The 15,910-nt window shown below is 41.8% G+C and overlaps 1 protein-coding gene across 1 annotated transcript in view; it reads left to right on the forward strand.

The window, feature by feature from the left end:
• LOC126474330 (beta-2-syntrophin) overlaps positions 1-15,910 on the forward strand; it is a 320,895-nt gene that overhangs the window by 276,808 nt on the left and 28,177 nt on the right. The window contains exon 5 of the mRNA XM_050101797.1: positions 1,616-1,794. Coding sequence (XP_049957754.1) covers positions 1,616-1,794 — 179 coding nt within the window. The remainder of the gene's footprint in view (positions 1-1,615; positions 1,795-15,910) is intronic.

Raw genomic sequence — 15,910 nt, forward strand, 5'->3', positions numbered from 1 at the left:
TTCTCGCCAACCACCTGTCTTAATTTACATTAATTCCTTCCGTCTCAGCATTTATTCACAGTAACTACTCCTTTCTACACAATCCATTTTAGTTTTTTACATCTCTCATTTTCTGACCTGTCGTTTTTCGCCATCCACCTCCCACCTCTGCTACATACAATGCTCTTAGCTTTTTACTCTTATTAACTCATGGCCGATGTTTTAGTAGTAAGTCTTCCTTGCATACTACCCTATCTTCCACCTTTAAGCTTTCAGGTTTTCAAATCCCATATGGTGCAGTCCCCAACAATCAGTCTTTCCCTCTCGTCCCTCCAGTAAGTCTGCCCTGACCCGGGGTTTTGGGTGACTTTTCTGGACGGAACCCCTTTCCCTAAATCTCTCCAGTCCTTTTCCTTCGCCTCCTCTTCCTTCCCCTTCAACTCTTCTGCCAGAAGGAGGAGCCACTGGTCTGAAAGTTTGTATAAGTTAAACCTTTTCGTGTGTGTGTGTGTGTGTGTGTGTGTGTGTGTGTGTGTGTGTTTTCTCCTGGCACCACTTAGTGGGTAGATGTACATTGTAGTAACTGTCTTAATCATTTGTTCACATAATTCAGACTACATCAATGCCCTTAGGCATGTATTTCAGATACCCATGTCACCATTTGAACAGTATTTGTTAGTGATGTTTATCATGTAAATAAGAATAAATATAATCTGTCTTCCACAGCTGAATTTTTATTATTGTTTTTGCCAAACATATTTGACTCAATCAGATTAGGCATTTTCAGTGGTTCATATGGAAACAAGATATCATTTCTTTAACTATAAATATTTTTGTTGTGAAATATGAGTTATTAACTGGTAGCACATTTTTGTTATCCTAATGTTTACTCCATTTAAAATTACAGGATTGTGGTTTAACTCTTACATTTGTGTCTCTTGTGCTATATGTGTGTTCACTGGATAAACAGAAGAGGCAATGAGTATGTATATAGCATAGGAGACATAAAAGTAAGTGCCAAACCACAATTTTGTAAATGTAAGTATTAAGAGAACCTAAATGTTGAACCAAGAAAAACAACATACCTTACAACAAATATTTATAGCTAAATGATGATCTCTTTTATTTCTTTGTAGACTACTGAAGTTATCTAACGCAATTAGGTGAAATGTTTTTGGCATGTTTTTGGCAAAAACCGTAAAAAATATCAGCTTTAGAAGACAATTAGTCGTTACTCCTATCTGCATGGTAAACATAATGGAAGTAGCAACTGAGTTAGAATGACTGTAAATATGAACAATATGTATATGTTGAATTAATGTACGCTTATTTTTCCAACTTTTCTTGCATAAACTTAAGTTCTTTTTATTTAATTATAAAGTAGCTTGACCTGTCAAGTCTTGATTTGCTGCAATTGCTTTTCGTACAACTTTCCTTTTGTGCAGTTTTTCTAAAATCTGCCACCAGGACACTTTATTTCAAGTGATGAAATATGCTTTAAGTGACACTAAACTATATTTATCATCTAGGTGTTAAACAAGTGATTTTTTTTGATACTGTTTCCTCTGGTTATTTTAGTTGAATCTTGTTGAAAGTTAGATCAGAATGTCCAATAAATGAAATTACTTTTTGACAGGCTAGTGAGCTCAACTCGACAGACAGATATGATCACATTCAGTGTCCGTTGTGGAACACCGGATGGTGTAGTAACACATCATCTTCGAGCAGAAACTCATCGTGATCTTGCCAACTGGGCACGATCTCTTGTACAAGGCAGCCATGCATGTGCTAGTGCCCAGCGAGAACTTGCTTGTCGTAAGTACTTACAGTTATCAGATGTGCTAGTGTACATTAAGCAATATTTTCTGTTTCCTGTGGCCTGGTGGGTATTGCAGCATAGTGAGTGTGCATGCAATTAGTGGGCAGAGGCCTGCATTGTGGAGCCATTAGCTAGGTGGCAGTGGTGTTTGATGGAAGAGTTTGGAAACTGGACTTGGTTGGGTCTTTTGATCTACATAGTTTTCTATTGCTCCCTGTTCTGTCTGTGTGGACATTTCTCCAGAAGTTAGAATGGAGCATTTTGAGGGAGTGTAGCAGTGTACATTTCCCAGTCCAGTGGTTACTCTTGAAATCTCTCTTATGGTTGCAGGGCATTCATTATTGGTATTGGAGAGTGAATATTTTAACTCTATCACATGGGTCAGAGCGAAACTGGTGATTGAAGTGTCCATACGTTGAAGGCACACACTAAAAGACATTGAAACCCATGTAGCCAGAATAGTATAAGATTATTTTGTCTGTGAGCAAATAGGACAGTAGTCTCTGGATTCCCCATGAATAATGAAAGAATACTTCATGGATGTCTGGATATGTGGCTTGGTGCTAGCGTAGTGAGCATCACAACATAGTAGAAAGTCCTTGGTCAGTCAACCAAGTCTGGTGTGCTCAGTGATTGGAGCTCTGTGCTGAGGAACTGCAGTGGGGTGCCACGGCATTACTCCTGATGACTGGTGGCTGCACTTGATGAGGAGAGCTCCACACTGAAGAACTGTGAAAGGTCAGCACCTGGCCATGGAGCTGCTCCAGTGTGCAACTGGCATAGGTTGGCCGAGCCACGACTTCTATAGCTGGGTCATGGAAGGATACTAGGACCAACCTGGGAGGCATGTGACTTGTTGGAGCGAGACTTGCACCCACTGGACATGTGGAGACTTCTGGAGACTTGGAGGTAAACAGTCCTGCAGATCTATATTTATGTTGTATTGTTTCCTTGTGATTTCCAGAGTCTGTGTAGTAAGTGGGCAACGAATATATGCTACTTCCTCTACATTTCTGTCTGAAGGGTAGTTGAATCATAGGTGCTAGTCATACAGTGCTGCACACTTTCCCCTGTAGATGATGAAACCATCGTAAAAAAGGGAGACCCCCACGAGGAAGGATGCAAGCAGCGCAAGGGCTGCTATGGTGGCAAGAGCTATGCTGGATCACTGTTGTGGAAAGGCAACAGGAGATTAGTGGACAAGGCTTGTGATGAAACTTCCTCAAGGGCAGCACTGAAAGTGCCAGAAGGACCTGTTCATATTCCATTGGGGATGTGTGTGTGTGTGTGTGTGTGTGTGTGAGAGAGAGAGAGAGAGAGAGAGAGAGAGAGAGAGAGAGAGAGAGAGAGAGAGAGAGAGAGAGAGAGAGAGAGAGAGAGAAGGATGGATGATTTAATTGATTTAATGTATGGGAGCATGCAGTAGTGCGCGGAAGGGCACACTGGTGTGTGAAAGCATGCTTTGGTGTACAATAATGCATGAGAGCACGTGTCGGTGTGCATGTTGGCGCACGTGTTGGTATGCAGTGGTGCACAGGAGTTCACATTGGTATGTGGGAGCACACATTGGTGTGTGGGAGCGTGCGTTGGTGCCTGGGAACATGTTGGTATGCGATGGTGCACAGGAGTACATATTGGTGAGTGTTTATTTCTATTTGGAGTGTGAATGTGCATGTTTAAAGTATGAAGGAGGACCAAGCACAGGTGTGCACCTCTGTAGCACAAGCAGGTTTGCACATGGGACACAGAAAGAGAAACATAAGCCAGAAGAATGAGAGAAGGGTCAGACAGGGTGGTGGCACTGTGGTAAGCACTGCAAAAGTTGGCTGCCATGATGGCGGTAGCAGCTTTGGTGGTTGCAGTGGCAGTGAGCTAGCTGTCATTGGGCAGGCGAGTTCTGTGGACATCGGAATGTGCAACAACAGCGTCTGGAATGCACTAACCAGCTGGACCTGTGGCACAGTAAGGTGTGAAGGGTCCAGAAAGAGAGCAGAAGCAGGAGGATGCAGCAGGGAAAATGTCCCAGAAGAGGAAGGGTGTACAGGAGCATGAGATCCATTGTGAACAGCATAATGAGCAGTTAGTTGGTCCCGCGAAGAGCATAGGAAAAGGAAGAAGAGTCAACTTCAGGATTGGGAGACAGTAAAAGGCAATAGGCTGAAGCATCAGACCAGACCCAGTGAGGAGAAGAGCTTGTTTGTGTGAGTTCTTATGGACTGCGAAGGCCAAAAAGGCTGTTGCAGCCAATTCAGACAGAAGGACGATGGCTCCTAGGTTTTGTCAAAAACATGGAGCATTGGGTGCTTTTGTGTCCATGTCTAGGATGAAGTAGCAGCTGGGTAGATAAGCTGTTGCAGCAGAAGGGTGACATTGCCCCACCCATCCACTATGGAGATGTCGCAGAGGTTGGGCAAATGACCCGCTGCAGTGGAAGATCAGTGTTTTGTTGGATAGTGTTGACATGGCACTGCATAGTCTGTAACATGAGGAAGTAGACAGGAACAACTGAGAGTTGCTGTGTTATGTGAGCAACAGACCAAATAATGCATGAGAGGAGGGCCACCCTGGGTGAGCACTAAGAATCCTCGTGACCATGATAAAGTTGCATGCTGCAAGATATGGAAACCCAGGTAGCCAGTGCAATAGAAGTTTACTTACTCTACAAATGAAAATAACAGTAGTCTCTGGAATCACTGTGAATAGTGAAACAATACTTCTTGGATGCATAGCTTGGTGTAGTAGATAAATTTTGGCCTAGTTGTAACTGTCCCACAAGGTTGGGGTCTTGATGTCAAAGTCACTGGTGACATCACATGACGTGATAGAGAGGCAGCACTCAGCAAGTGCCAGCAATTAGGATGCAGCAGGCAAGGTGCTCCTTGGAGTGCGGATGTGGGCAGACGTTACTCAGGCGAGTTTGGTACACTCAGTGATTCAGTGATTGGAGCTCTGTGCAGAGGAATCATGGCAAGGCACACATTACACATTATTAGAAATATGTGGATTCAGGCTATGAATGCAATGATAGTTCATGTTATTCCACAGCATTATACACTGATGGGACAAAAGTAATGGGCTAGTGGTATGTGCTTATACACAGATAGTGGTAGTGTCACATGCACAAAATATAAAAGGACAGTGAATGGCATAGCTGTAATTTGTACTCAAGATATTCATGTGAAAAGGTTTCCAACATGATTATGGCCACATGGTTGGAATTAACAGACTTTGTGATGAAGCAAGCGGGGATATTTTTACTTCCCCTCTTATTTTGCCATCTGCCTCCCTAAAATTCATTTTTTCATGTCTGACTAAACACTGTTACCATACATGAGTATAATATGCATTTCCATAAAAGAGAAAGGTTGGCCCTCAGTTTTAAAGAATGTAGCACCAGATCTAATTTTGTGCAAATTTTTTTGTATGTAATTGATTTTGTAATTTATTTTGACTATTCCTAGGTAGTATCTTTTGTTGTAGGGAGAAATCAGTAATTGTTTCGTAACTTAAATTCTGTTGTTGACATGTAAACAAATATAAATTCTGTACTAATTATAAACATTTGGAGGAACAACTAATAGTATTCTTAAATGATCTATTTGGCTCTATTCAAAAACATGTTAGCAAAGCGAGCCCTTAATTAATTCCAAAGTAATTTTCAGTTTCATCAAAGTATTGTTCGCGTAACTATATATGTTAATTTCATCATTTAAACAAATAATTCAGTTTAACCCTTGTAGTAGAAGAAACTGTTAAAAGAATGCAATTTGTCTATATATTCGGTTAACTTAATGAGTTTAGTTTTAATTGTAATTTTTGTAAACTAAACATTGAACAATGTGTAGTTTCAGTGCCTATTATTGTGAGGATTTATAAGGGCCCAATTCTTGATCCCAAGACAGTCAGTCTATGGCCAAGTTTCAGATGATGAACATGTATTGGTTAGATTAACAACAATACATCAACTTAACTGTGAAATAAGTGTAATACAAATAGGCCGTGTGTTAAAACAATGACAGTGTCTGTTCAATGCGTACCATATTATCCCAGAAAATACTGTGATCTGTGTAGTTAAGTGTTTACTGCTTGTAGATGTTAAACAGTAAACTATTGTAGCAGTATGTGGATGTTTGCCTGCAAACTATTAATGAGGCTTATCGAAAGTTAAACAATAGTGCACTGGCCATGTAACTCTGTGTTATTGGGGGGTTGTGAACACTGAAAGTGAAACACAAATTTGCACCTGTCAGCTACATCATTTAAAGTAGTCAGCATTGTACTTACACCCCCCCCCCCCCCAACATTTGTCAGCCAGTGTAGCAACGCAGTACGTTGACACTGAGGACAATCAACTAGGTAATAAAGCAGGCGAATGTCACAACTTTGAACAGGGAAAGATTGTTGGAGCTAGATGCACCTGACATCCCATCTTGGAAATCATTAGCAAATTCAATATTCTGAAATCTGCAGTGTGAAGAAGGTGGCCATGAATGTCAAATTTCAGATATTATCTTCCATCATGGACAATGTAGTGCCAATATCCTTCACTTAATTACCGAGAGCAATGGCGCTTGCGTTGAGGTGTCAGTGCTAACAGACAAGCAACACTGCATGATATAACAGTGGAAATTGATGTAGAACACATGATAAATGTATCTGTTATGACAGTGTGGTGAAATTTGGCTATAGCAGCAAACGAGTGATGTGAGTACCTTTGCTAACAGCACAAACACAACACTGCATGCAGTGCCTCTCCTGTGCTCATGACCATATCGGTTGGACCCTAATGACTAAACCATGGCCTGGTCAGGTGAGTCCTGATTTCAGTTCGTATGAGCTGATGGTGGCATTTTAGTATCGTGCAGACCACACAAAGCCATGGACCCAAGTTGTTGACAAGACAGTGTGCAAGTTGATGGTGGCTCCATAATAGTGTGGGCTGTGTTTACAAGGAATGGACTGGGTCCTCTGGTCCAGCTGAACATCACTGACTGGAAATGGGTATGTTTGGCATTTTGGAGACCATTTGCAGCCATTTGTGGACTTCACATTCCAAAATAACGGTATCATGTCACTAGACCACAATTGTTTGAGATTTGGTCGAAGAACATTCTGGACAATTCGAGTGAGTGATTTGACCATCCAGATTTCCCAACATGAATCCCACTGAACATTTATAGAACATAATCAAGAGGTCAGTTCATGCACAACAATCTGCACTGGCAACAGCAACACTTTCACAATTATGGCTGGCTCTGAGCACTATGGGGCTCAACTTCTGAGGTCATCAGTCCCCTAGAACTTAGAACTACTTAAGCCTAACTAACCTAAGGACATCACACACATCCATGCCCGAGGCAGGATTCGAACCTGCGACCGTAGCGGTCTCGCGGTTCCAGACTGTAGTGCCTAGAACCGCTCGGCCACTGCGGCCGGCACACAATTATGGATGGCTGTAAAGGCAGCATGGCTCAATATTTCTACAGGGGAGTCCAGTACGTTGTTGAGTCCATGCCACATCAAGTTGCTGCACTATGCTAGGCAAAGAAAGTCCAACCTGATATTAGGAGATGTCCCATGACTTTCATCACCTCAGTGTACTACTTTCTTTTTAGGGAAGAGAGAAAAATATAATCATTCTGTGTTTAATTTTTGCTATGTGGAGGCACAGTGTCAGTGATGGGCGATTCGGTATTTCTTATAGAAAAATCTCATAGTAAACCTTTCTCACATGATGTTGCAACTTGTGCTCAGTTGAGGATAGCCATAATTAGTTTGTTACCAGGAGGAACAATTTTTGAATAATCAGTTGTTCCTCCATATATTTTAGAGCTCAGTCCATGTCAAACATTTATTTCATCTGTGCTAGTGCTCTGCTGGTGACGTGTCTGTTGCAGTTGTAGGTAGCAATCAAAGAATGGTTATTAACTATGGAAATGGGTAGTGGCTGATTGATCAAATAGTTTGTAAATGTTTTAAAATCACTATTTAATCACAGTTGTGTTCCCTACATGACTGCAATAAGGCATCTTGGCCCAGTTGCCATGCAAAGCTGAACTCCAGATGCAGATGCAGTTGCTATGTGGTAACTGGCTGCTCATTCTCAGCTGACTGCTGACTGACTGATTCTGCCTCACAGCTTGGGACACTTCATGGAGCAAAACACAAAATGAACATTCCTGTTTGTAAATCTTCAGTTATTATTGATGCAGTTTGGATGGCATGGTTATTTTTATCTTCCCAGTCAACCCTCACTATAGCACGTAGTCTGGTTGACTAGATAATAATAATTCCTACTAGATATTGCACAATGTATTATTTTTTACCATTGTGCCTTCTCTTCAGCTGACAGTTGCTAAGTTTTCCACCATTGAAAGATGTAAATGCCCCTCTGTATGTTTAGGTTGTCATGCAGTTCAAGGCTGATTGATTCTCCTGCTAGGCCACTATTTCAGTATGATATCCCCAAGTGGGGACCTACTTTCAGCAACACACACACAGGTAGCAAATTTTGACAGAGCCAGGACATTATCAAATATGTTCCATTTTGTTCATCAGTATTTCCTTCTGAATCATAGTTCATACTCTTGGGGCTGCAGAAAGACTATAACATATTGCAAAATTCAAATGCGACTGTTTTATCAGGTCACAACCTTATAGGCCACAACAGCCGTATATGATGCCACATCATAAGAAAGTAACATTATAGTGCATGAAATGATTGAATATTGATGTATTAAGATGATTGATTCATTGGGATCATAAGTTTTTCTTATGTACAGCTGAAATAGACAGTTGATATTATGATTTGATGGGGGTGAGTTGTCACGTCAGCACTATTGTCACAAGATCTATAGTTTGGTCATTGCATGGCATTATCCTTCATTGTTTTCAGTTGGCACTGTAGCAGCACAGAAAATTTGTTAAAAGAATTTCACCACAGCCACTTTCAAACCATCTTCTTTATTTCATTCCTGGTTTCAGAAGAACAAAAGTTCCATTTTCAAACGATAGCTTGTGCTACACTCAGCCCTTGTGAGGCAAACTGAGGAGCTACTTTATTGAGAAGTAGTGGCTCTGGTCTTGTAAACTGACATACAGCCTGGAGAGCAGTGTGCTGCCTACATGCCCCTCCATATCTGCAGCCAGTGACACCTGTGAACTGGGGATGACATGGTGGCCGGTCAGTACCATTGGGCCTTCATGGACAGTTCGGGTGGTGTTAGAGAGTGAGCCTGTACAAAATATGGACATACGGCAATAGTGTATTACTGCATGCCCAGTAATCAAAAATAAATCATAGATAAGCAAATATATTCCCATACTTATATAACCATCACACACAGGTAGCATAGATTTCAATCTGGTAACAGTATTGGTCAGTCTCATTAACCAGCACCAGCCCAGTTGCTACCTGTTCAAGTAACTATCAAACAATGGAAAATGCAGGATGGAATGTAACAATATTAGAAAAGGAAAGTTGCTACTCACCATATAGTGGAGATACTGAGCCGCAATAGGCACAACAAAAAGATTCACACAAGTATAGCATTCAGCCATTAAGGCCTTTGTCGGCAATAGATACACATACACATACACAGAAACACTCACACTTGCACACACATGTGCTGTCTCAGACAACTGAAACCACACTGCGGGCAGGAGCACCAGTGCATGATGGGAGTGGCTACTGGGTGGGGGTAAGGAGGAGGGTGGGGTGGGGAGGGGAGGGGGAGTGATAGTATGGTAGGGGTGGCGGACAGTGAAGTGTTGCAGTTTAGACGGAGGACAGGAGAGAAGGTGGGGCGGGGGGGGGGGGGGGGGGGGGGGAAGGTAAGTAGCAGATGTATGGGACAGGTCTTGCATCTAGGTCTATAACAGGGGTGTGAGCCATGAGGCAAGCGATTGGGAGCAGGGGTTGTGTGAGGATGGGTGAGTATATTGTGTAGGTTTGGTGGACGGTGGAAAGATAGTGGGCAGGACATTTCTCATTTCAGGGCATGATGAGAGGTAATCGAAACCCTGGTGGAGAATGTAATTCAGTTGCTCCAGTCCCGGATGGTACTGAGTTACCTTTTGCTGAACACGCTGCCAAACATGATATCTTTCATCTCAGTGACTGCTTCACAGCCTGTGCCGTATGGCCCTTCCCACCACACCAGCTTTTCTGAGTTTTGCAGGTGGGAACTTTCCCTGCAATAGATCCTACATTCCTGTAACCCTCGTGGCCTCAACCTTCATTTGTCACTGTCCTCACCCATCCAGCCCCCTCTCTGTTCCCATTCCAACATTACACAGCCATCATTTCACCGCCACACCCTGTCTTTTAATTTCTTTTTATTTCTCTCCTTTCCGCTACTCCCCCCCCCCCCCCTGCCCCAGCCTCCTCCTTACCCCCAATTGCCACTCCCATCATGCACTGGTGCTCCTGCTCGCAGTCTGGTTTCAGTTGTCCAGTTGTCTGAGACTGCAGACGTGTGTGCAAGTTGTGTTTGCATGAGTGTGTCTGTGTGTTTGTGTGTCTATTGCTGATGAAGGCCTTAATGGCCGAAAGCTACAATTGTGTGAATCTTTTTGTTGTGCCTACCGCGACTCGACATTGTCAGTAGTAACTTTCCTTCTCTAATATTTTTAAAGTAACTACCTGCATGAAAATGTTTTGCTACCATATCTGCACCACTGTGCTTCATTTATAATGACTCCATATAACTGCCTTTTGTTTTGTTAATTTTGGCATTTTTAATGTATTTATTTATGTAAGCAATATTTTTATACTGTTTAGATAAATAAAAGACATTCATCATGTTCCATAGATCCCAGGAATGAGGAGAACCTTTAGGAATACGAAAAATGTCAAGGTATAGGTTAACAAAAGACAAGTAAATAAAAGAAACTTCATACGCATAGTGTATTAAAAGTAAATTATCACTGTGTAGCTTAATGCTATTCATCTGTAACCTACCTAAATTTAATTGAATGAATTAAAAAGAAAGTTGGTACTTTGAAAAAAAGATGCTGCCTTTTCAGCTGTATTTAATAGCTGCTGTTCATCTCGTGTTGGTAGCTTAACATTTACATGATTAAATGAATATTTACCTCTTTACATCTGTAAATAATGAGTCCTGTTTGCAGTGTGTAAGTACTTGTCATGCAGCTTTGTAGTGAATATTGCTAGTTGCCATGAAGTTAATGGAATTTTTTGGCCTTTGAATCTGGATATTCAGATAGTTAGTAGAGAGGATGGCTGATGAGGTTAGTTTTTAATTTTCTTTGAAAATGGTTGGGATTCTTACTTTCCTGATTTAAGTTATGTGGGAGCTTGTTGATTACAACATTTTTGTACTAGAGTGCGTAACTCCATTCTGAACCTTAGATCTTTTGACTAAATACCCCTTGTGTTTTGTTGAATGAAATGATGTCTGGCCAGTTAATGATAAGTCCTGTACAGAGTTATTCAAAAATTATATCCCATAGGACAAATTCTACATTGGTGATTCATTAGCCTTGGCCCACAGTACAGTCATATTCAGGGATATGACAGGAATGATCATGCAAAGCAAAGTAGTCTAGTAAACTTAGGCTCTAAAATGCATACCTTAAGAACTATGAGAACATGTTCATGTGTTTTCTACTGTGAAACACATCTCTTCTACTGGAAAGTGCACATAGCTATTAAGATATGCATTTTAGAGAATGTTTACTAGACTTTTTTGCTTCAAATGATAGGAACAATCATATCCCTGAATACAGTTTTGTTCTGTGAGGCAAGACTACAGTCACCGGTCTAGATTTCACCCTATGGGACATGACCTTTGAATCACCCTCTGTATACTCTAGCTGCTGGCTCTGACATCTCTCTTGCCCACAGTACTGCCATACATGGGAATACATTGACTTTGCGTTCAGTGCTTCCACTTCAACCTCGTGATTGTTGTAACCCATGCTGCTTTGAGCTATAGGTTGCCATCTCTGTTGAGACTGTTGTCATTGATTCTTTTATTTCAGTGGCTTCTTTGATTACATTTACCCAGAAGCCATTGGTACCAGCCATGACAGAAATGTTGTCAAATTTAATCTGTTACTTAAAATCTGTCTTGATTGCAATTTTTTTTTTAAAATTCATATGACCGGTTTCGGTTCATTCAGAACCATCTTCAGATCTGAAGATCGTTCTGAATGAACCGAAACCGGTCATATGAATAAAAATAAATAAAAAAAATTGCAATCAAGACGGATTTTAAGTAACATTATAAAATCACTGATTGCTGTTATCCCATAAGACATTGTCTGTTTTTGCAAAATTTAATCTGGTGACCATTTTCTAAAGCATGTGCATCTAAAGCAAACTTTTCAAGTTAACATAGGTGAGAAAACCTCTCATGCTCATTCCTGTGTTGTTCTACAGTGTGCACTGTTTGTCTGACATCAGACTGGATCCAGTCGCAGGGTATTTTGTAAACCCTAGATGTTCTCAGATCTGCTTCATCTTTCACTCGCCTCAGTAGTTGCTGGAATGCCAGTTCAGTTTTGCAAAGAGTACTCTACAGCATTGGCCCCTTACCTAGCTTGCATTTACCATGAATCTCTCAACCAGTACAAAGTCCCTAGTGACTGCAAAAAAGTGCGGGTGATTGCTGCGTATAACAAGGGGAAAATAATGAACCCGCAAAATTTCAGACCAATATCCCTAACTTTAGTTTGCTGTAGAATCCTTGAGCATATTCTCACTTTGAATGTAATAAATTTTCTTGAGACTGAGAAGCTTATGTCCATGAGTCAACATGGTTTTAGAAAGCATTGCACTCAGCTCGCTCTTTTCTCACGTGATATACTACAAACTATGGCCGCACAGGATTAGCCGAACGGTCTAAGGCGCTGCAGTCATGGACCGTGCAACTGGTCCCGGCGGAGGTTCGAGTCCTCCCTCGGGCTTAAGTTAGGTAGTGTGTAAGCTTAGGGACTGATGACCTTAGCAGTTAAGTCCCATAAGATTTCACACACATTTGAACTACAAACTATGGATGAAGGGCAGCAAGCAGATTTGACATTTCTAGATTTCTGGAAAGCATTTGACGCAGTGCCCCATTGCAATCTGTTAACAAAGGTACAAGCATGTGAGATAGGTTCCCAGATATGTGGGTGATTTGAAGACTTCTACATAATAGAACCCAATATGTTGTCCTTGATGCCAAGTGGTCATCAGACACATGGGCATTGCCAGGAGTGTCCCAGGGAAGTGTGATAGGACCACTATTATTCTCTGTATACATAAATGATTTGGTGGACAGGGTGGGCATCAATGTGCAGTTGTTTGCTGGTGATGCTGTGATGGATGGTAAGGTGTCAAAGTTGAGTGATTGTAGGATGATACAAGATGACTTAGAAAAAATTTGTTGTTGGTGTGATGACTGGGAGCTAGTTCTAAATGCAGAAAAATCTAAGTCAATGCAGTTGAATGGGGGGAAAAACACACAATGTTTCGGTACAGTGTTAGTACTGTCCTTCTTGACACAGTCATTTCATGTAAATATCTGTGTGTAATGTTGCAAAGTGATATGAAATGGAACGAGCCTGTGAGAATTGTGGTTGGGAAGGCAAATGATCAGCGTTGGTTTGGTAAAACAATTTTAGGAAAGTTTGGTTCACCTATAAAGGAGATCGCATAAAGGATGCTTAGTGTGACTTGTTCATGAGTCACTGCTTGAGTGTTCGGGATTTGAACCAGTTCACATTAAACAGAGACATCGAAGCAGTTCAAAGGCATGCAGCTAGATTTGTTACTGGTAGGTTCGGACAACATGCAAGTGTTACAGGGATGCTTTGGGAATTGAGAAAATTTAAGAGTACTGGCATTTGAAACTGACTGCAGAACGATTCTATCACCACCAACATATATTTCACATAAGGAACACAAAGATCAGACGTGGGAAATTAGGATTCATATGGAGGCATATGAACAGTCATTTTTTCCCCCTGATTCTGTCTGTGAGTGGAACAGGAAAGGAAATGACCATTAGTGGCACAGGGTACTCCACTGTGCAGCATATGGTGGCTTGCATAGTATGTATGTAGATGTTGAAAAACGTCACCATGATATTGTAACATCAGAAGTAACACATGGAGATGCAGGATGTCAATGGCATACTGTTCTGCTGTCAGAGTTCCCTCAGTCTCCTAACAGCAGTGACGTAAGCACATGCAATGTAAACATGATGTCTGTAACCGAGATGTCACCTGAATCAAAGCAAACACCAGACTGCCTTGCTGAGTGAGATGCAGCCGCCTAAATACACGACAGGGTATGTCGCTATTGGCCGCTGGGACCATGTGCTCCACAATGGTGCCCTCACATTAGACTCGGGGCGAGGAGTGCGCACAGCCACGGCTTAGGGCACGACTGCTGCAGCGACCTCTAGTGGCCATCGAGTTTCATGCCATCTGGCGTGGATTCAAAACCCGCAGCACTCGGTACCAGAGCTCCCTACACAGCGATGTCAGGTGTAACACCACCGTGTCTCTCCAAAACATTGGAAAAATAGGACCTCTCCCCAGGTTGCTGCTGTGTTCACCGACAGCAATCATCTGGGCTACTGAAAAACCATAATTCATCACTGAACACAGTGTAATACAATTCATCAGCGATCGTTACTTCTCGATCATGGCGGCACACCAGACAGAGCTGTTTGTGTTGTGGTCTTAATGGCATCCAACACATGGGATGGTAATTCCATGGACTGGCTTTTGCTAATTCCCAACCACTGGGGCAGGATGACACAGAATGTTGCAGAGGGTCTTACTTGTTCTTGGATGACAGGTGCAGAAGTAAAAGGACCATGATGTGTTTGGCCGGCCGGTGTGGCAGTGCGGTTCTAGGCGCTTCGGTCTGGAACCGCGTGACCGCTTCGGTCGCAGGTTCGAATCCTGCCTCGGGCATGGATGTGTGTGATGTCCTTAGGTTAGTTAGGTTCAATTAGTTCTAAGTTCTAGGTGACTGATGACCGCAGAAGTTAAGTCGCATAGTGCTCAGAGCCATTTGAACCATTTGATGTGTTTGGTCACAACACATCAGACCTAACTTGTTCTGGTCAGATGTGGTCAATGGAAAACTTAAAAACAAATGTGCTTGCCCTAATGTTCCCACGCAGTCCAACATTGGGGCATTGTCACATCTGATTGCCCCATAAACCTGTATATTGCACAATTTGACCAGCCAGCCAAACAGAGACTCACTATGCGGTGCCTTTCAAACTCTTTCAGCTGCCGATAACTATACCACACGAGTATGTGGCATCTCTGTGTCATTCACAGTGATCACTCAATATATGACACTGCTCATGCCCCTTATATACTCGGCCAGGACCAGTAACAACACTAAATGTAAACAGTACTAGTGCACTTTGGTGTCCTTTCAACATGTCACAGAGTTGGAATTCTAATTATTTACATATTTGTCAATGGCAAAGTTTTATTGACACCTGACTATGCCTTCTGGATTCTTCACTTTTTCTATTAGGCTGTATAGATTAGGAAATGAGGCAGTAAAAGTGGTAGATGGGTTTTGCAATTTAAGCAGCAAAAAAGTAATGATGGCCAAAACAGTGACAGTGTAAGATCTACACTGGCAATAGGCAGAAAAGATTTTCACTTTTTAAGAAATTTCTTACATCAGACATAAAATTAAATATTAGGAAGTCTTCTCTGAAGGCATTTGTCTGAATGTAGCCTTGCACTGAAATGAAACATGGACAATAAACAGTTCAGGCAAGAAGAGAATAGAAGCCTTGGAAATGTGGTGTTACACAAGAATATTGAAGATGAGATGGATGGACCTCTTAACTATTGAAGAGGTACTGAATACTTTTGGGGAGAAAAGAAATTAGTGGTACATCTTGACTAAAAGAAGGGGTCAGTTGAAGGGACATATCATGAAGCACTGAGGAATTTTCAGTTTGGTAATGGAAAGAAGTGTGGGGTCAGAAATTTATGAGGGAGCCCAAGGCTTGAATACAGTAATCAGGTTCAAGTGAATGCAGGTTGCAGTAGTTATGGAGAGATGAAGAGGCTTGCACTGAATGTACTAGCATGAAAAGCTGCATCAACCTAGTATTCAGA

Source organism: Schistocerca serialis, chromosome 4, assembly GCF_023864345.2.
Source record: "Schistocerca serialis cubense isolate TAMUIC-IGC-003099 chromosome 4, iqSchSeri2.2, whole genome shotgun sequence".
Classification (NCBI taxonomy): domain Eukaryota; kingdom Metazoa; phylum Arthropoda; class Insecta; order Orthoptera; family Acrididae; genus Schistocerca; species Schistocerca serialis.